Source organism: Candoia aspera, chromosome 6 (assembly GCF_035149785.1).
Source record: "Candoia aspera isolate rCanAsp1 chromosome 6, rCanAsp1.hap2, whole genome shotgun sequence".
NCBI classification, from domain to species: Eukaryota; Metazoa; Chordata; class Lepidosauria; order Squamata; family Boidae; genus Candoia; species Candoia aspera.
The window spans coordinates 64,961,396-64,982,247 of record NC_086158.1 but is presented as its reverse complement, the minus strand read 5'-3'; the positions used below and the strand labels follow the sequence as shown (position 1 = coordinate 64,982,247).

General features: G+C 38.0%; 1 protein-coding gene across 1 annotated transcript in view; it reads left to right on the top strand.

The window, feature by feature from the left end:
* The first annotated feature begins 598 nt into the window (after window positions 1-598).
* Window positions 599-20,852, top strand: part of ADAM12 (ADAM metallopeptidase domain 12) — a 314,025-nt gene continuing 293,771 nt past the window's right edge. Inside the window, exons 1-2 of the mRNA XM_063307340.1 lie at window positions 599-822; window positions 18,909-19,042. Coding sequence (XP_063163410.1) covers window positions 708-822; window positions 18,909-19,042 — 249 coding nt within the window. The 5' untranslated portion in view covers window positions 599-707. The remainder of the gene's footprint in view (window positions 823-18,908; window positions 19,043-20,852) is intronic.

The window sequence follows — 20,852 nt, the reverse complement described above, 5'->3', positions numbered from 1 at the left end:
ATAATACCTATCTTTTATTTTAAAAAGTTCTTCAAAATTAAGAATAAGAAGCCATCAGCTTTTATTCTAATCATTTTGGCAACATACAATTAAACTATTTGAGATTTGAGAAGGAGAGACGTTTGAGACAAAACAAAATAATGTATCATCCTTGGAGGAGAAAAGGGATTTTACAGCCAACCTTAAAATTAATCCCAAATGAATGAGTTTCCTTCCAAACAGATTGAAAACTGGCGGGTCACCTCTCTGCAAACGAATTGTTTCTGTCTACCTAGTGACAGGGGCACTAGGACCCCGTAAAAGAGCAGCGAGAGAAAAGCGGAGAAGACAATTTGTTCCGTTATAATGAGAACTGTAAATGTTGGCAAGGGCAGTTTTTCACAGGCCTGCCTTCTTTCACTAAAGATTTTTAGTGCCTCCTGTTGCCAGCTTGGATGATTTGCTCAGTTGTTGCAACGGTCAACAGATTTGATCTTGCCAAGGGAAAAAAATAAAAGCCAACCCACCAACAGTTTAAATTAAAAAAAAAAAATGAAACCAAAGCCCAACTCATCATCAGCCTATGCAGGAGCAGGAGGGGTTTCGGAGTTTACTGCATGCAGGAAATATCTCACATCCTGAGTTTCAGGACTCTTTCGCTCGCTCTGTAACTGTTTTAATGGGGCTGGGACCAGCTCATCAAAGTTTGTCTTTCAGTCTGGATTAAGATGTCAGAGCGTCTCCATGCAGGACGACAACGCAACCCTCCTTTTCCTCATCCCCCGACCCAGATATTCTGCCTGCTGCTCAGCCTCTTAATAGCACCATCATCCGGGTCTCAAGGTAAGTTAGCAACCCTTACGTAGCGAGAACTAACCTCAGCGCCTTGTTCTCGCTGCAAGCGCCCGAGCCAACCCCAAATGCCTGGGAAGAACGGCTTTTCCCCAAGTTTTGCCAGGGCGCTATCGACGGAGCCAGGGTGTCACGAGCTCCCACATGTTGCATAGAGTTTTGCCCTGCCAAACAAAGAACCTTCCCTCTTTCTTTTTCTTGGCTATTTCGCATATTTGACTTTTGATTCCTTCCTTTTGTGCCAGCGAGGGAAGGGAGCAAGTTCAGGCGGGCAGCTGAGCGCTTCCCCGCCGGACGAGTTGCTGTGACTATAGCTAGCCTGGGAGGATGGAGGCGGAGGGGGTACGGCTTACTGCCTTTCGGCGCTCACCCGGCGCGAAGGACATTCCCGCCGACTCACCGCGGCCTCCCACGCCCCCTCCCGCCTTCCTTGGGCGAAATTTCCTTCAGTCGCCTCGCCGCTCCGGCTTCCTTTTCTGCTTGCTATTCCTGTCCGAAACTCCATGCAGACTGTTCTCTAGCTGTGGGGCCCTCTTCCTCCTCGCCACCCCCGCCCAGCCGGGTTAACAGCCCTGAGGAGGAAGCAGGTAATGGCAGGTGAAGGGTTGCTCCACAGTGTGAATAATCCATCCGTTGAATTTCTGCCTGCCGCGGTAAATAAACAACAAAGCCTGTCATTCCCTAAGAGACACTGTGGCAGAAAGGCTTCCTCTCTCAGTAGCTTCATGGAGCATCATGATACCTGTTTACATTTTCGGCTGTAAACGTCGAATTAATTATTCACATAATCCATTTGCATTGTTTTCTCTTAGCGTAGCTGTCACCTGCAAATAGAAGTGCACGTTTTTGTTTTATGGGCTCTTTCCACGGGCATAGGATTGTTAGATTATAATCCTCTGCCTGTTTCCATAGAAGTAGGTAGAATTTATTTCTGAATATAGTTGAGTGCAGCAAGAATATGGAAAATGTTGACTTGCGTGCACGCTTGGAGCCTTTAAACTGTTTCTTACTTTTTAAAAAGAACTACATTGATATAATTGAGAGTAATTAATATGCTACTGAAGTTCAGAAATAACTTCTGCTGAATTCAGTAAGGCTAGTTTCTCAGGTGAGATTGTATAGGATTACAATCTTCAAGTTTTTCAAAATAGGACTATATTTAAAATAGTTACTTTGGGAACAAACACTTCCCCAATCTAAAGTATCCTGTTGTAGTTAGGGTGTGCTAAATTACTGAAAGAAGCAGCAGCTTAAGTTTTGATTCTAGTACATACATACAATAATCAGAACTAACTGCATGCTTGAAATAATGGAGTTGGTGTGATCCTCATTCACACTTCTCTTTTTTTTATTTAGCAAGCTGTATGATGCAATAACAATATGATGGAAAAATGGGAAGATTCCTATTCGTGTATGCCAAAATACTCTACTTGTTGAAAGTTAAATCATGTGTCCATCTCAATCTAGATTAATCAATAATTGAACTGGCTTGTCTAAAATGCAAGCACATTGTCAGATTGGCATAATCCTTTTAATATAAAGAGAATAATAGATATGTTTTTTCTTATAAAACCTAAAATAATTATTTCCCAATTCCACAGCTATTTCCTATTTAATTGCTGTGATCTGAAGGAATTCTTTGTCCAGGCTTCCTTCACAGCTAAATTCCATTCTGCAGTATTTGTGTTTTGTGTTGAATGAGCAGGACAAATAGAAGTCATGTTGCCCAGTCTAAAATGATAGAAGTTATCTCATTCCTAATGTTGTGGGATCAGCCAAGCATTTTTTCTTGAAGAACAAACATTCCTTTCTGCTAAGCTTCTTGGATCTAAGACAGTTTAAGATTTTACATCCATCATAAAAACTGTCATGTGATTGTTCCAACAGTCTCTTGTACGACACACACTAGATTTAATGCTCCCTCTGTGGCAGAAGATTATTGGTCTGAAGGTGAAGGATTTAGAATCTGTTGCTTGTTCAGGTCAGATCCCTTTTTATGGAGAACAAGAATGATGGTGACTGTCACATTTGCAAGAGTTCAGGACATATATAAAGGTCATTTGCCTTCAGATCCTAAAGGGCTATTCTTGTTTTGTTTAGTGATTGCTGTGACTAGTGTGCCTATTAAAGCCCTGACCAATCTGTGCAATGCAGAAATAATTACTGTAGTTGCAAGATCAGTAGTGAGGGACTGGTCCTATTGAACAGAACCAACTCCTTTGGTGTACTCCAGAGATAAGTTATATGAAGGCACTTGGGAGACATTTAGAATATAAGGAGATAGAAAATCAAAACAATGCAAGTAAACTTTAGTAAAAGCTCATCATCTGGCCTATTTTGATGATGAAGAAGCATTTTTTCCTTCACTGTAGTGTCCTCATAAACGAAAGTAGAATTTTCCAAGAGTTTTAAAATATTGTCGTAATCATGATATGGGATTATTAGTAATTGTCCTGGCTTTGGGACTTCCTATGGGAAGTATTTTTACAGCAATTTTTGGGATAGGGACTGCCTGGATGGGAGGAATTTTTAAAAATATTCTCCAGACATTTGTAATACGTTAGCTATTAGGAATTTTAGATCAATTACTGGACCCTGAGATTAGGGAGTGGTTTTAATTTAGTGTTTTGTGTTGTACAGTTGGTATGTGCTCATTGAGTTCCTAGTCTGGGCTGGATTTCAGTGATTTGTTGTGTTTTCTTTTACATGTTGCGTAACGCCGAGAGAACTATCTTTGAGGCATATTAATAAATAAATACCGACTTTTCAAAACTTCTAGGAATCACAGATGAAGTAATACTATTTCGATTATAGAGGCAATATTTTGAAATTCATTAGCATAGGGTTCAGCCAATTGTGCCTTGAAATATTTGTGCAAACTCAAATAAGGGAGAACTGGAGAAGTAGTAGTTTACTTTCTTATGAAAATGTTCATGGATTGGAACAACTGGTATTTGGGGAAACTATTTCCTAATCACCATTGCATGTCCTTCAGATGTATGGCCTCCAACTATCAGAAACCTCCAATAAATAAGTTCATTGTTCAGAATTCTGGGAACTGAAATCTATGCCTTGGGAGAGTATCTAGACTGGAAAAGACTATCTATAGTATTACTTTGCTTTTCTTACAATTATGACTTCATTCTGAAAAAAAGGTATCTTGGACTTCATAGTATTATTTAATTGTTTATTTGAAAATTTATATCCAAGACTTCTAGTGTATATGCACATTCAGAGTGATATGAATACCTCTGAGCTTTTAAATCTCATCTGAAGATACTAGGCAAACATATTCAAACGTATAGATACATTGAACAAGCAGTACATACGAACAATAATATCACTGGAATGAGCCACACCGGAAGTAACATGAAGATAATATTAGGACTGGAGTGGAGCACTGTCATCTCATGAGCTTAAAGGTCTCTGGGTTTAACTTGTACATGTTGTAAATTGTGCAAAAAATATATTGTGCTGATGCAGGGAGAGAACTTTGGAGCAAAACATTGCACAGGACAGTGAACACTTAGTTGTTCTGCTAAGCCTGTTTTCATTTATCTCCAAGATGCAAAAGTGGATTCCACTGATACCAAACCTCCCATTGAGGCCCATTTCTGACATCATTCTCCATGCATCAGACAGGGAAGGAAACCATTCTCTTTGCTTACTGGTATAAGGAATAAAACTACAGTTTCTGCAGAGACAAAATGAGAGCCAAAACTCCCATTTTTGTGGTTTATAGATAGCTTTTCTTTGGGGAATGTCCAATACAGCTGAAGCTTTCCTGCCCTTGCATGAGGTCCAACTTGAACACCTCCAGCAATGGGTCAGCTTAAACTTAGCATGCCTTTATCTTCCCCCCTGGAGAATGTATTGGGTGGCCAAGATCAACTATTCTAGCTGGTGCTCCAGACTGAGCAATATTAGAATATCTCCAGACATTTTGAGCAATTTATATTTTCTCCTTTCCAGGAAAGCTTTAAGTAGCTAAGGTAGAATTGCACTGGCATGCATTTCAGGCAGACCTTCTTGCCTGAAATCATGGGTCTAAAGGTTGTTAGTGTCATGAGTACTGAAGGTGAGCAGGAGGGGGCCTCTATCCAGGGGAGAAAATGCATGCGTAGTACTGAGGAGTTAAGCAGCCAGTCAAAGAGACACAGATCAGACCCACCTTGACTTTTGGGGTTTATCTGTATGGGTTTTTCCCACGCTTCTTCAGTTTGTCAGGATTTTCTGTCTAATGTAGCAGTAATAAAGCACTAGAGACCTATTCCTTGTCTCAGCGTGGTTTCCTGGCTATTAGGACAGTTAGAAATATATGTTACAAGTGGTTTGAATCCTATAGAATTAGGAATCTTTTAATGCATCACTAAAGCATAAAGCAAATAATAATAATAATAATAATAATAATTATATGCTGCCCAACTCCCAACGACTCTGAAACCATCCAACATTATCAGGAGACTACCGGTAAATTTTAAAAGCTTTATTTTACTAATACAAACATCTCATATTCACTCTCTTAATCACACAACCTAACATAACAAGAAATCCTTCTTGCCATTGGCCAGGGAGAGGGAAATCCAGGAGAGTTTTCTCAGATGATCTTCAATGAAATGGAAGGTGCGATTTCTAACATCTCCTTTCTTCAGTTCTCTTTTTATAGGCAGTGTTGGATTACCACAGCATTATAGCTGTGTTGTAACTGATTGATGATTCTTCATCAATCTGCAGAGGTCATTCACCTTTGTGGGCATAATTAGGATGTTCCTGTTTATGTCCGTACCTGACCATACCATAACCTCAGGGAGTATAAGAAATTTGTTGGACTGATGGATTTGGTAAATTCTCTATCCCTTCACAGCCTGGTACATCTTGGAATGTCTCTGAACATCTTTGCTATCATATGTCACTTTCAGTGAGTAAAACACTTCCACTTTAATATCTGGCCAATAACGCGATCTTAGCTGCCTTGCATCTTGCCTATAGGAGAGAAAGGCAAGATAGGCAAAACATCACCATGCTGGTTGATAACTCCAACTCAGTTCATTTATTTATCTTAATCAAATTAATTTTATTTGATTTAGTTCAGTTTAATTCACTGCTTACAAGTGATGAGGGAGAAGGGGACTCATTGGGACTAGGGAGAAGGAGTTAGATCTAGTTTGAGACTGTGGAACCAAATGGCCAGCTTGCCGTGCTGCAGGTTTTCTGTCCCTACTTTGCCTGTTTTCCTGTGAAGATGTACAAAACTAAGGATTGTCAGACTACAGTGCAATGTATTTATTTAATAGAGTGCTAAAAACAAATGAATATTTAAAGAAGTGCTTATGTTATCAGATGGTAACCAGGCACTTAAGGACTAATCTTCAGAAAAGTAATGCAATTAATGACATGTATGCATGAACAGTGCAAGGTGAAATAGAAATGAGGGATAAAATACAGCTAAAATATTTGAAGCTACCTGCATCTCACATTGTATGAGAAGTGAATGATGCTAGAATAATGCACAAACGGTGGAACATGAACCTGTGCAACATAGCATAAGGACATATTATATACAGTACATATCAACACGAAGTATGCACACTCAATTGAGTTTTATTTTACTGTGCATACTTCATGTTGACATGTACCATATATAATGTGTCCTTAAGCTAACACCATTTTTTCTCAGGGTATCTGAAGAATTAAAGAAGTGAACAATTTGAAAAATAATACTGGGAGGTTATCCACCCAAGAGTTCCTAATAAGTTAGATGCCTACAGTTGCCATAGGATCCTCAGAATTAGTTCAGATTCTGGAAAAAATAGAAAGAAAAATAGAAAATAAAATAAAATAAGACTATAGTAAGGAAAAAGAAAATAAATATATAAAGAAATGACTTCTCTCTTCATCCCAACAAGTATAAACAATTTTAGTAAGTTATCACTTTCTCTTAAAATACAACAGATGATCCTTTCTTCCCATATCCCATCTCTTATCTATAAATCCTTAAAGCCTTGTCATTTCAGTAAAAGTCCATTAAGGGTTAGCAGTGATAACAACATATCTATTTTAACCTTGATCAAATAAACCAACGCTATATTCCTTTTACTTTTAACAATCTTGATCTTTAGTCCCTTCAAATACTGTCCTAGAACTTGATTTCTTTTCATTTTTAATTTGTCCCTTCTCACAAAATTCTTCAAAGCTTTAACAAGCCTCTTTTGTAAATCCAATATAGGAAAATTATCCAGGTCACTCTTTGGTTTGTTATTTGTATATCCCTTTTAATTATTAAGACATCAGCCAGTTTCTTTTGAATGTCCAGTGTAGCATCTTTTTCTATATCATTCTTATAGCCTGTCATTTTTAAATCCACTTTCAAATCAGTCTCGAACTTGTCAGGTAGAACCTGTTTCTCTTCCATAACATCTTTTAAACACGACTGGGGAAGGCAATGGCAAACCACCCCACTCTATAGTCTGCCAAGAAAACGTCATGAAAGTGGCATCCCCCAAAGAGTCAGAAATGACTTGGGGACCTTTCTTTTCTTCTTTCTGTATATAGAGGCAGACACTCTTAAAATTAACTTGTGAGTCCATTGTTCAAAAATATCCTTCAATATGTCCAGTGTAAAAGTATTTTGCTTCATTTTGTATTAGTAAGTCAAATTTAAATTTTCCTTTAATTGTAATCTTTAGTTCCTTCTGGTTCCCTCTAATGTCCAACCTTCAAAGTCTTATCCTATTATGCTTTTTTAAGATAATTCAAAACAAAAGCATTTTCCCATGGGAAGGATTCTTATAATTTATTCCAAAATCTTATTTCAAATCCATCTGGACCTTTAGTCCATTTGTAACTTTCCAAAATCAAAGTTCCAATCACCCTTTTGCTGTTTATTAAAAAAAATTAAGACCTTAAACTTGCATTTTAAACTTTTTTTTCACTAAGAATTGAAGGAAAATCACCCAGTTTTCAGATTTGTTGATCCAATGGCTCCTAATAGCTGAAAAGCAGTTAACAAGCAATTTCCCAAAGTATATAGAAAAGGAAGTATGCGAACCCAGTGTCCTTTTGAAGGCGCCGACTGTGGTTTCAGCAAAAAGATGGCTATTCCCTCGTCTCTCAGAGCTCTAAATCCACTGGAGACCACTGTCTTGTGGTCTCTTTGCAAGGAGGAACCATATGGAGCATTTGTGGGTGATCTCCAGTCCTCTCCTTGTCTGGAGAGGAATTATGAAGAGTTGATCTACTCTCTGGCTCTTCATTCAGCCACGGTTGTCAGCTCCACTTTTAGCAGAGCCATCTTTAGTTTGCCATTTCTTTCTTGGAATTCAGGCTAGAAGACTTTTTAAAATGGCTATTACATGACCAATTAGGTTATTGCAGGAGTACACTGCCAGCATCCAAGGTGAGTGCATGGCTTCACGAATTATTATATAGTTTAATATTTGTTCCTATATGAAAAATTCTCCTAAACTTTGCTTGACATCACATTAAGCAAACAAAATGAACATACAGACATCAGCATTTACAAGAGCTAGAAATTTTGGGTCCTAATGACCCAAGCATGCATTCATTTATTTTGCATGTTTCAGTATATTTTTTATTGTACATTGCAACATTTCAGCACTGTTGTTCTGACCCTGTGAACCTCTTAAGAACCAAGATATTGCTAACATGAAATACATTTTTTAAGCTGACTATGGGCTTTTATCCACTGCAAGTACCTATGACTTTCTATGTCCCACAAAAAGCCTGCTTTCAGTTATAACAGTAAAGTTTCAAAAGGGATAATTATAGTGAAATGTTGAATAAGAGCTACTATTCAGTCCAAAATAGGTACTATTGCATTTGCATTGCGATGCAATGCTTGCAGAATTGAGCTTGTTGTAAATAACATATCCTGCAAACCCAGAAGGATTTGTTCAAAGAAACGTATTTGTTCTGAAAGGTGGCAAGCAGAAACTCTTCTGTCATGACACAATCATGACTTTGCATCCTGAGCAGAATGCTAATTGGGAAGAAAGATGAATCCAGAGCTCTCAGCTTTTATGATGCAGGCTTATCCTTTTTAAAACTTTTGTCCTTTCACTAAGGGAATTTCGGCCAAAGTTACTGGGAAAGCTCCTAAGCCAGTTCAGTATCTAACGAACTAATGCAAGAGAAAAACATTCAAAAGTCTGAGCTTTCACAATGCTACCAGCCTCTCCCTGAATATTTTATACTAATAGCCCTCAGCATGGCTTTCTTACCACTTCCGTATATATTTATGGGATAATGTGAATGATTGGGTTTCATGCATACAACTGCCTTGGGAAATAAGATTTTTCTGCTCATGTGCTACACCATTACTTATATTGTTATGAAACAAAAGGCTTTTTCAACACAGTTGAAGGTTACAAATTCAAGATTCTAATTCAGTCTCAATCTTAAATTAATTTGTGAAAAGCTATGTTTTTAAAAACCCATATTGGAAGAGCCCTAAGCCATTTTGTACCAGATTGATTACATCTGTTTTAGTACTGAAAGAATCTGGCCATTATCCTAATGTTTCTTGCATATTTCTTTGGTGCATCAGACTCAGAGTTTTTTTTTAATAGTCTGGCAATTTGCATTGCCCGATCCACGTGATATAATATAGGCTGTATGTCCTGATTTCTTCTTCAAATGAACAAAGTCAGTATTAATATTTTTTTAAAAAATCCTGAAAATATAAATATATTGCACTTCTAAAATATATTGACTTTGTTTTATAAAATAGCTTCATGTTCAGTAGTCCAAATTAAAGAAAGCAAGGTGTAAAAACAGCTCCTGTGCATTTGAAGGACTCATTTTTGATCTCTTTTTAATACAGTCATCCTGTGTTTTGACATGGTTTGCCCTCTAAAACATCAGGTATGGTCAAGAACAACACATTTGGGCATCTAGTTAAGCAATGACAAAATACAAGAAATAAACAGTTTATACAAATGCTACATCGATATACAAATCAAGTGTGTCTTAAAAGACGCAGTCAGGCTCAAATTGCTTGATTTAAACAAATTCTGCCCTTTCACCAAGTGCCAAATATATGTTTGAATGACTAATGCAGTCATATGGTTCACAGAATGAAGCACTTTATTGTACACAGTCTTGCAGCCTTCCAAAACTTATGCTACAGAAACTGAGATTATGCTGAGATTAAGAAGATCCAACTGTTGTGTTTGCTTTTGTTGTTCAGAGTTCAGTGGGCCAAGAAGTGAAATCAGCCACCACGACTGTGTCATTTTAACTTTCATCTTTGAAAGACAACGTAGCACTGTTCAATTACCATCTTCATGTTATTGTGTCAAAGTTAACTTTTTAAAAAGTGTAGAGGATTTGAAGGAAAACATAGACAGTTCTTTCTGCAGCCTATTTTATCAGTACAATATATAGTAACTCTGAAGGAAGTAATTCACAAAGTGGCAACAGTTATTAATCTTTCTTTGAATTATAGAATTGGAACATTGCACATTATATTTTGGTTAAACATGCTACTTAGCTAAACCGTTAGAACTCGTCTTTCTCTTGTAAGCAGTCATGAATCAGAGCAACATAAAAGATCAAATGGATTTGCAGAAAACCCCTGTGTAGACCAGTTTGAAGTTGGCAGCCCTGTCAAATTAGAGAGAGAATACATTTTAATTAGAAGCAGAAGGAGCTGAACATTACATTGAGAAATACATGGAATCCTTTAGCTGCTCTTACATTCTCAGGCCCATCAAAAGATTTAGTTAATTTTTAATGTTCCTAACATATTTTTATAAAACTGTTGATTTTATAGAGAAGTAAACTATAAGAGATAAATGAACAAGATAGACTCAAGATTTAAAGAAAATGAGGGATATGTTAATAAATGCATTATTTGAGGGAGAAAAGAACTTTAGCTGTAAACAGTGGGGCTTGCCTATGCATAAGGACCTAATGCTAAATTTGTATTTGTAACAGGCAGTTCTAGATCTAATTATTATTAGACCTTTGATTACTCTTTTCTGAAGAATAAATAGTTGCTTTTGTTACACTGGTTTGCACAAACAGATTTGCAGTGCTACGGTGGTGGTGGGAAAACTGAGTAGTCCCCTTAAATTTCAATATCCTTAGAATAGGATTACACCCATCTGTCCTCTGGGGACAAGCTCTTCCAGAGAGAATGTCTGCCCCAGTAGGTAGACCAGACCAGGAAATCAACCCCGCAGGAAGGCTGAAACTAATTTTTTTGAGATTAGATAATAAGAGAATCTTGCAAGTCTGATTGTGACGTACCTCTTCCCCCTTCTTATAGTTATGAATTAGGGAAGTGTCTGCCTGAGCCACTTCCAAATGTTATCTTTTTCTGGATTAAAAAAAAAAAGATGCTTCAGCCCCTTTTGCCTTGGTAATGGTTCCTGCATATCTCTACTCAGGCCACCTTCCTGACTCTAAAGAGAGGGAGTTACTGCTGAGAAGGTTAAATATAGAATTGTAGCTACTGGAAACCCTCTGTTTCCCTAAAGAAACCCTCTATTCAGAACAGCTATGGTGTTCAGGAACTTGGTGAAAGTGCTGCTTGGTGTTTTATAGAACCATGTTTCATACTTTCCTTCATATTTTCCTTTGGAAATCCTTTCAAAGATTTCGAACATGCACATTTATGGAAGGTGTTTCCTTAAAAACATTCCTTCCCCATTCCATTGGCAGATGACCTGTGACAAAAGAGAGACTATAACTGCAACTAGAATAATTAAGCTGGAAGATGCTGCTTGGGCTATCAGATCCAATCCCAGCTGTGTGCTGGAATCCAAATTAAAGCATCTGAGATAGATGGCTGTCTAGCCTCAGCTTGAGTATCCAGTGAAGTGAAGCCCACCATCTCCCCAAATAATTGGTTCCCCGTCAATCTGTTGTTAGTGTTAGGATTTTTCCTCCCTAAGATCTGACTTTCTGCCACTTAAACCCATTATTACATGCCCTACATTCTGGAATGATAGAAAACAGGTCTAGACTCTGTGATGTAATATCTTTCAATATTTAAAGAGTGCTATCCTATCTTCCTCAGGTTTCTCTCTTCAAGCCTCATATTTCCATTTTCTCCAATGTTTCTAATCCTTAATCATTGTCCTTCTCTGAACCTATTCTAATTTCTCTGGATTTTCCTTGAATTGTGGTGCCCAGAGCTGACCAATGCAGAATAAAGTAGAACTACTTGGAGTTGGCTGAGATGGTGAAATCAACAGCTTTGATTAGAGAAAAGACATTGACTAATTTTATGGCTAATTAGAAGCCCTTTTTGGAATTTTGCGTGAAACAGAAAATAATGAAATTATGATTTGACGATTAGTGGTATTAGTTGATGACAGAAAAAAATGGGTGTTATGTTGTAACCTTAGAGTAAGAGTTTAATGCAAGTTCTACCTATATCTTTTGTAAAAGAAATAGGAAGTCATTCTTTTTTTTGTATTTGTTTTTTCTTTTCTTTTTCTTTCTGCACTGTTTTCTTTCTCTTTATTTATTCCTTTTTCTTTTCTATTCTTTTCCTTGATTATTAGTTTCTGTTAGATTTTATCTTCCTGTGTTAAAACTTAATACAGTTATTATAAAATAAAAAACAGAATAAAGTGGAACTACTGTTTCCCATTATTTTGAAACTACTGTTGATGGAGCCTAAAACTGCATTCCTTCTTTTCCCCCAACCCTATCATATTCTGATCATTCTCAATTTGCAAGCAGCTTATTCCAAGTCATTTTCACAATGAAAATTTTCACATTTTCACTGTTATCAAGCCAGGTAAAACTCATTTTCTAGCTGTGCATTTGATGTCTGTTTCCTAATTTAATAAGTGTGCAGTTGTCTTTGTTAACTTTCACTCTGGTATTTTCAACCCATTTCTATAACTTAAGGTTTGTAATAGCATGCCCTCTGAATGTTAAATGAATTATTTCATGATTTTTTCCCCTTAAGGTTGGGTTGGGCAAATAATAAATATAATAAAAGATAACATTTGTCATCTTTTCTTGACTTAGGCTTACCTTTAACAGCCATACTCATAGATAGGTTATCTTTACCTTTTCTTTTGCCACCCATTTTGAAAAGCTAGACATTAAAAATTGTGTATGAAAAGTCACTAACGTGCACCTCTATAGATATTTGAAAGATTACAGATATGGCATGCCAAAAATTGCCAGCCAATAATACTGGGATTGGTGGATGGTTTTGACAGATAAACAGCTAGATCTATTGGTCTATAATGTGGTTTGTTTGGGTTTGGGTTAGCACAATGAACGGATAGAACTATTGTGATGTCATTTACAGAACATGGTTATTGCTTATCATTATATTTCAACTAGACTTTTATGGCTTCTTCTATCATGCTTGAAACATGCCATAGTTTATTATAATATGTATGAAAACATGGCTATTCTACATTTCATTCCACAAATATGTACATAAAAAATAAGGCTATATGCAATATGGCTTAAACTACAGAGATTGTTCTTCATTCCTTGCTTTGACATGTATATTCCCCCTACATTTTTATTCACTTGTCATGAATTCTGTTTACTATTTGGTTTTATTGTTCTGTCTACTTGATGTATCTTCTTTCTATATTTCTTTATGCATTTTGGCTCTGTTTCATACTGGCATACTTCCTTGTCTCATATAAATATCATTGCTCTCATATATCCTGTCAGCATTTGTTTTCAGATTTATTTCTAGGTTATGTTAAGAACTGTTAGAATTTACTTAACTTGTATGTTTTCTTGCAAGTTTGGTTTTCAGCTTAGTTAACTTTTTATTTCTGAAAATGTTTTGTCTGGGTTATATGTAAGTTTTCTACAGAAAACCTAACCTTATGATTTGCAAATAGAAATTTGGTTCTTTTGCAAGCAAAATTGGATTTATTGCCTGACAAGGAGAACAAAGGATCTGCCTTAATTACAGAACAAGCCTCTACTCTGTCCTAAGAATAGCTGAGATACGATTGAGCAGATCTTCACAGCTGAATTAATAATGCACAACCAAACTTCATTCTTTGGTGATTCAACTAAACAACTGATGTAATGGAACTCTTATAAAGTGATGGGGTAGGAGGTTGGTGGTGGATGTTTGTGTAGTTTTAAAAAGTAATAAATTGCATATACTTGCCACATGTGGAAATATTCTGAGGCTTGATATTCATACACAAAGAAACAGTTCAGTTGCTTGAAACTCTCATGGCTCCCCTTAGAGAATATTGACTGGTAACAGTGGTGACTATACGTTAGCTTCAATATCCAAGGCATTATGTTTCCTAATGGCAGTTGTTGATAAAAATGAGCAGGAGGGTGCTTATCGACTTACCATAGGCATGTATTTACTCACTCTGGCAAAAGAATGCTGGGCTGGATAGATCTTTGTCTGAGACAGTAGTCTTTGTTTGAACTCTTAGAATCTGGCCAGTAGGGTTGAGTACAGTACTTACAGAGCTCATGCCCATCTGAGTGAATCAGTATCTTTGTTGACCAATCTCAAAAAGCTAAACAAGATCAGGCCTGGTTAGTACTTCTGTGGAAGACCACAAGGAAATACCAAGCTGTAGACTGGGAAGAAAAAGAAAGAAAAAAAGTGTTGGAGGAATACAGTGGCAAACAGAAAATAATAACATGGATATATCCATGAAATCATGGGAACTGGGCTAGACCAAAATAGATTTTATTTGGATGAAGAGTGTGGATTGATGTAAAAAAAATTAGTGAGACTCCTTCAGATCTCTTCAGTTTTGCTGAACACATTGTGATGTATATGTGCATGTGTGTGTGTGCACGTGTGTTTGAGCTAGAGGGGTTGGTTCACACAAATGATGCCTATTTGAGAGCCCATTATCATCTTTATGTGCTCCACAGATTCTTTTATAAGAACAACTATGAAATATGATATGGCTTTCACACTATTTATTTGCTTTGCAATTAAGTGACTCTTAAGAGAATACAATCATGCCATTAAAACATTCATGGTATAACATAAGCAATCATAAAATGCCACAAAAAGAAAAAAACTTTCTATAAGTTACCCTTTCTAATCTTCAAAACCATAAATCGCAAGTTCATTTTTCTCTTTTTTTAGCAAAAAGTCCATAAGAGGTTTTCAGTCATTGACAAATACAGTTGTTGATCTTTCTCTAATCAAGCAAGTTCATTTTGCCATCTCTGCTAGCTATGTCATCTTCACCAACCATTCCTCCACTGTGGGAATTTCAGAGTCTTTCCATTTTTGCGCATATAATCTTGCAGCAGTGATCATATATAAACATAATCTTCCTTGAGGGGCAAAGAGTTCCATAATATTGTAATTGCTATGAAAAAATGTTTCTTGGTGTCCATTCCCAATACCTCATGGAAGGGGGGAACATACAGGCTTTGTATCAGGCAGATTGAAACTGAGCAGCAAAGGCAATTTGGATATATTCTGGCACCAAGCCATGCAGGGCTTTAAAGGTCAAACCCAGCACTTTGAATTGCACACAGAATAGGAAACCACTGCAGAGCCCAAAGCATAGGTGTGACATTCTCATGTTGGTGAGTACCTGCCAACATCTGGGCTGCTGCATTCTGGAGTAACTGAAGCTTATTGATTGCCTCAAAGGCAAAACTAAGTGCTGACAGAATTTCAATAGTTCAGATGAGTAGTGATGACAGCATGAGTTGTGAGGTCCTCCTGTTCCATTAAGCCTGCAGCTGGCACACCAGATGAAGTTGTCAAAAGACTTACTGGTCATGGTCTCCACTTACCATCTAGCAGTAGTTCTGGGTCTAGGATGATGCCAAGTCACAAATCTCCTCCTTCAGGGCAGTGACACCTCGTCAAGACATATAACTGGAGATATCAGGAAGCTGTGATGCACAAATAATAACTCCATTGAGCTAAAGTTCAATTTCAGCTTATTTCATTCCAGCTGGATTCTCACTGCCTCTAGACACTGAGAAGACATTGGCACTATCTCCTATGTAACCCAGGTTAGCAGTGTATGATTCGGTATCATCAGCATAGTGATGATACTAAACCCCAAACTGAATGGATGATCTTTCCCAGCACCTTCATGTAGACGTTGGACAGCAGAGAACAGAGTACTGTTCTGTGCAGCACCCCACAGAAGAGGGATGACTGGCTAATCTCTCTTTGCCCACAACCACTGACGAACTGCCCAGTGAAGGAGGAGCAGAAGTACTGCTACTTGGTGTCTCCAACTCCTAACCCCTGTGAATATTTTAAGAATTGTTTCAAGTTCTGAGATATTCTAAAAATAATTTCATTTTCCAAATAATTGAGTTCAGCTTAGAAAAATTAAATAGAAAACTTTATAAGCTCCAAGCTGGCTATTATATTATGTACAGCTGAAATTGCAATCTTATTCTCTCATGGGTGTAAGTCATGTTCAATTCTAATTTGATGTGATTCTGAGTAAACATATAGTTAATCCTTTTTAGTTCTTCTACAAGGTGTAATATATTGCCTAATATTTATGCATAAACATAAGGATTTATCTAGACCCCTTTCAGTCAGGTTTCAGGCCAGTATATGGGACAGAGATTGCATTGGTCATGCTTATGGATGATCTCTGGCGGGAGTGGGATGGAGGGAGTGCATCCATCCTGGCTCTTCTGGACCTCTCAGCGGCTTTCAATACCATCAACCATGGTATCCTTCTGGGGTGGCTCAGGGAGTTGGGGGTGGGTGGTGTGGTTTTGCGCTGGTTCACCTCCTTCCTCCAGGGCTGGTCCCAGTCGGTGGTGATAGGAGATGAGAGATCCCACCCTCGACCTCTGCTGGGTGGGTTGCCGCAGGGTTCAGTTCTCTCTCCACTCTTTTTTAACATCTACATGAAACCACTGGGTGAGATCATCTGTCACCACAGGATAAGGTACCATCAGTACGCTGATGATAGATATATATCTCCATCCCGGGTGAAGTAAGTGATGCGGTGGCTGCCCTTTCTCAGTGCCTGGGGGCTGTGGGGGTCTGGATGGGGAACAATGGGCTTCAACTGAACCCTGGTAAGATGGAGTGGCTGTGGATTGATGGCTCCTCGGTATCTGGGAAGTTATCATCTCTAGTTCTGGATGGGGTGGCACTGCCCCATTAAGAAATGGTGTGGAACTTGGGGGTCCTCCTGGACTCACGACTCCTGCTCAAAGAGCAGGTGGCAGTCATGGCCAGGAGGGCCTTTGCGCAACTTCATGTTGTGCGCCAGTTACGCCCTTTCCTGAATTGAGATGCCCTCCGAACAGTCACTCATGCCCTGGTCATCTCCCACATAGACTATTGCAGTGTGCTCTACATGGGGCTACCCTTGAAGAGTATCTGGAAGCTTTAGCTGGTCCAGAATGTGGCTGCACGGGCAGTGAAGAGTGCCCCAAGATCAGCACATGTGACACCACTGCTGTGTGAGCTGCACTGGGTGCCAGTTTGCTTCCAGGTCCAATTCAAGGTATTGGTTATGACCTTTAAAGCCCTACATGGCATGGGGCCAGGCTACTTGAGGGACCATCTCATCCCCGTTACATCAACCCGTCCCACCCGCTCATGCAGAGAGGGCATGCTATGGATCCCATCAGCAAGGGAGTTTCTTTTGGCAGGGTCCAGGAGGCGAGCCTTCTCTGCAGTGGCGCCACCCTTTGGAACATTCTGTCCCCCGAGGTGAGGCAGGACCCTTCGCTCCCGACCTTCCAGAAGGGTTTGAAGATCTGGTTCTGCCGCCTCGCCTGGGATGGGAAGGGCAATAGCTCTTCCTGGGGGTGGCTGGTGGTGTGGAGTTCTCCCTACTGAATGTAAATTTTCCCACTTGGATTTTATATTTATATTTATTATTTTAGTATTGTGGATGTTGACTTTGTAATTTTATGTGCTGAGTTTTTTAAAGGATAATTTTATTGTAAACCACCCAGAGTCCCCCTCTTTGTGGGGAGATGGGCGGTGATAGAAATTTGAATAATATATAAATAATAAATAAATTTATGTATAAAACTTTCACAAAGAAGTCTGAAAAACATGTGGTCGCTTGAAGAAAAAAGAGATTCTGAAGAACCTCTTTTAAATCATTTTTGAAGCATGCACAGTCCTCTCATTCACCTCTATATAATATAGAGCTATAGCTATAGTAGAAGGTACTTTCAGACAAGATTGCTATACTACACTCACCCTGCTCGATACATGATATTTTACTGGGGTTCTAGATATTGCTCATGTGAGTCCCTCTGAGTTTGGAAATGGTACTGCCCAGTTACAGGTTAGTTGTGTCAGTAAGAACCAGACCTGAGTTATTAAGAGGAATGTATGAACCCAGTGACACCGATAAGTGGCACATTAGTGCTTCCTAACCATCCTTAAACCCAGCATCACACAAATGAATAGGAATCATCAAGGCTGAAACATTTCTGTCTATTCAGTCTTGTGAATTGGAATTCTGCTTTCTGTCACCAGGGAGGAGAAAGAATACTTACTGCATACCTAGAAAGTCTTGTATGAAGCCTGCTTGCCTGCCTTCTGTTGCAGTCATGGAGAAATACAGTCACCCTAAGCCCCATAGCATATATCCAGTCATGAATTTAAACTGGCCATTTTATACCTCTTGGATGCACTCTTGGTAACAAGTCCTCTTTTTGGAACTCACTGCCAGACACAATCTGCTTACCTTTCTCTCCTCTTTAAGACCTTATTGTGAGATGAAAGGTCTTTTGAAGGCTCCTGTTACTGTATTCCACCTTTTCAGAAAAACATCTAAAACATTTATGTGTTTAAAACCATAAACTTTACTATTTTGTAAATATATTTGGAGAGAGAGGTGTTAATGTTACTGAATGCACAATAGAATACAATTTAATTTTAATATTTCAAGTATAATAGAATTTGTATTATTACTTTGGGTACAGGAGAGAGGAAGGCTGTTGATGCTGTTTTCTGGGAAAGAGTTTCAGATGTCAGGTATATCAAATGCATATTTTAATAACTTCTTATTTATTGATTTATGTTTATACTTTCAGATTTACTGAGCAATAGTTTGTACTGTTGGTGCCTGTCCTTCACTAACATTTAATATTTTTTTAAAATATCCTAGGAGAAACTGCTGAAAGTAAACTGGAATTCCCTAGGCAATGGATTCAAAGAAAACAACTAGAACACTATGGCATAACCGTCCCTTATCTTTTGAGTGGTAAACAGTGGAAACCAATAAAGAATCTTTATGCACAGGTAAGTCCTCCTTCAGCTTTTTTTTTTTGGTAGCATCATTTCATGGATTACACTCCAGAAGTACATAGGACCGCAATTTGTTTTTGGTCTGTGGCAATGTTTATTTCTGCTTTCCCCAAACTGAAGCCCTCCAGAATTTTTGAGTGGGCTCTCTAGGGGAATCTAACAGATTTGGGGTATCTCAGATTGAGGGTGTTCATACACCTGTTACTGTGCAGACTCACCTTAATTGCTTAGAGAGGTGATAGCAAATAATTTTATTTCTCTTCAGAAAACGGTCCAGGAGAATGACTTGTTACGCTGGCTCATATTTTTGTTTAAGGGTTTAGGTGGTCTGAGCTTTTAACTTGCCCAAGTAAAAGTGTTGTATAAAGGTTTCTTGGTTACTCTTTCTTCCTTCTCACATGCATTCTGATTTGGGGTTAAAAACATTTAAAATGCATTCCTGTACTTTGTTTTATGATTTGCTAACCAATTAGCAGGCTTCACACAGATGTGGCAGTAAATCTCAACTTCCCAGCCAGATAACAACCTTGTATCTAGCTTCTCAGCAAAAGGCTCACAGACATGATGCTTTTAGAATAGTTCTGTCTTTTTTATTACAAACAAACACAAAGTCAATTGTACACACAAAATATCTGCGTACCACAGTACACAAAAGACAAAACCTATATAAGAGTCTGTACTCCAGGATTTAAATTCTAAGCCTCTTCCTCCTGCTTCTCTGAGTCAACAGATACTTTGCCATTCTTTTGTTGGCCTTGAGAAGCACCTGATCTATGTTGAGACAGTAATTTTTCCTTGCCTGGAAAGTGCTAGTCCCTTGAACTGGAAGTTTATGTTAAATTATTATTAAAATAGATTCCTATGTCCATTCATTTTTGCTTTCATTACACTTTTCCCAAATGGGATAAAAGGAATATTTGCCATTTTGTAAAATAAACATGTTTACTAAAGGATATGAGACTTACACCTGGAATTGTAAGCAAGCTAACATAGGTATCTTATGTATTTAATATCTACCTAATTCTATTTTTTGATTGTTTAGTTAGAAACAGATGGCCATCTTTATTGTTCTTTAGAGATTTTCAGATGTGGTGAGTACAGTGTGTTGAAAGAGCTTCAGTATAAAATTTTTCAGAGAAGAATGATAACGGCATTCATGTTATTAATTTGCTTTCCAATTGCTTGCAATTCAGGGTGAACGGTATATAAAAATTGTGGTTTAGTATAGTGAGCTGCATGGAATAATGGTGTTCCCCTTCCTTGGAAACTGAAATTTTAATATAAAAATATTTTGATTCTTGTTGTGAGAAATTCAGCAATATTGCAAGGGGGAATATATAATAATTTATTACATGTTTTATCAAAATACAAACATTAATCTGCTAGCATTTGTCATGAATCAGTTTGATCTAGACAAATCTGATGAGAAGGAAATGATTCAGAAAGATCACTATTTCAGACTGTAGCTGATGATGGCCATGAAGCTTTTAGCTCTGATGAGAATGAAGTTGAATCAAAGGAGGATGCTCAAGAAACACCTCTAATCCAAGATCAAGCAAGAGTTATGAACATCCCAGGTGACTTACCTTACCTGGACCTGGAAAAATGTTGGACACTCTAGATCCATGAGAGCAAAGATATATATGTGTTGACAGCAGAGTTGGACCCTGAGGATGCAGCTTGAAGAGCAGGGGGAAGAGGAAGAAATGGACTTCCTGAAGTGATTAGAAACAGAGCAAGAGCTGGAACAGAGAAGAGGCAAGAGAACCACTAGTTATACTGTTTCAAAAGCTTTCTGATTGTT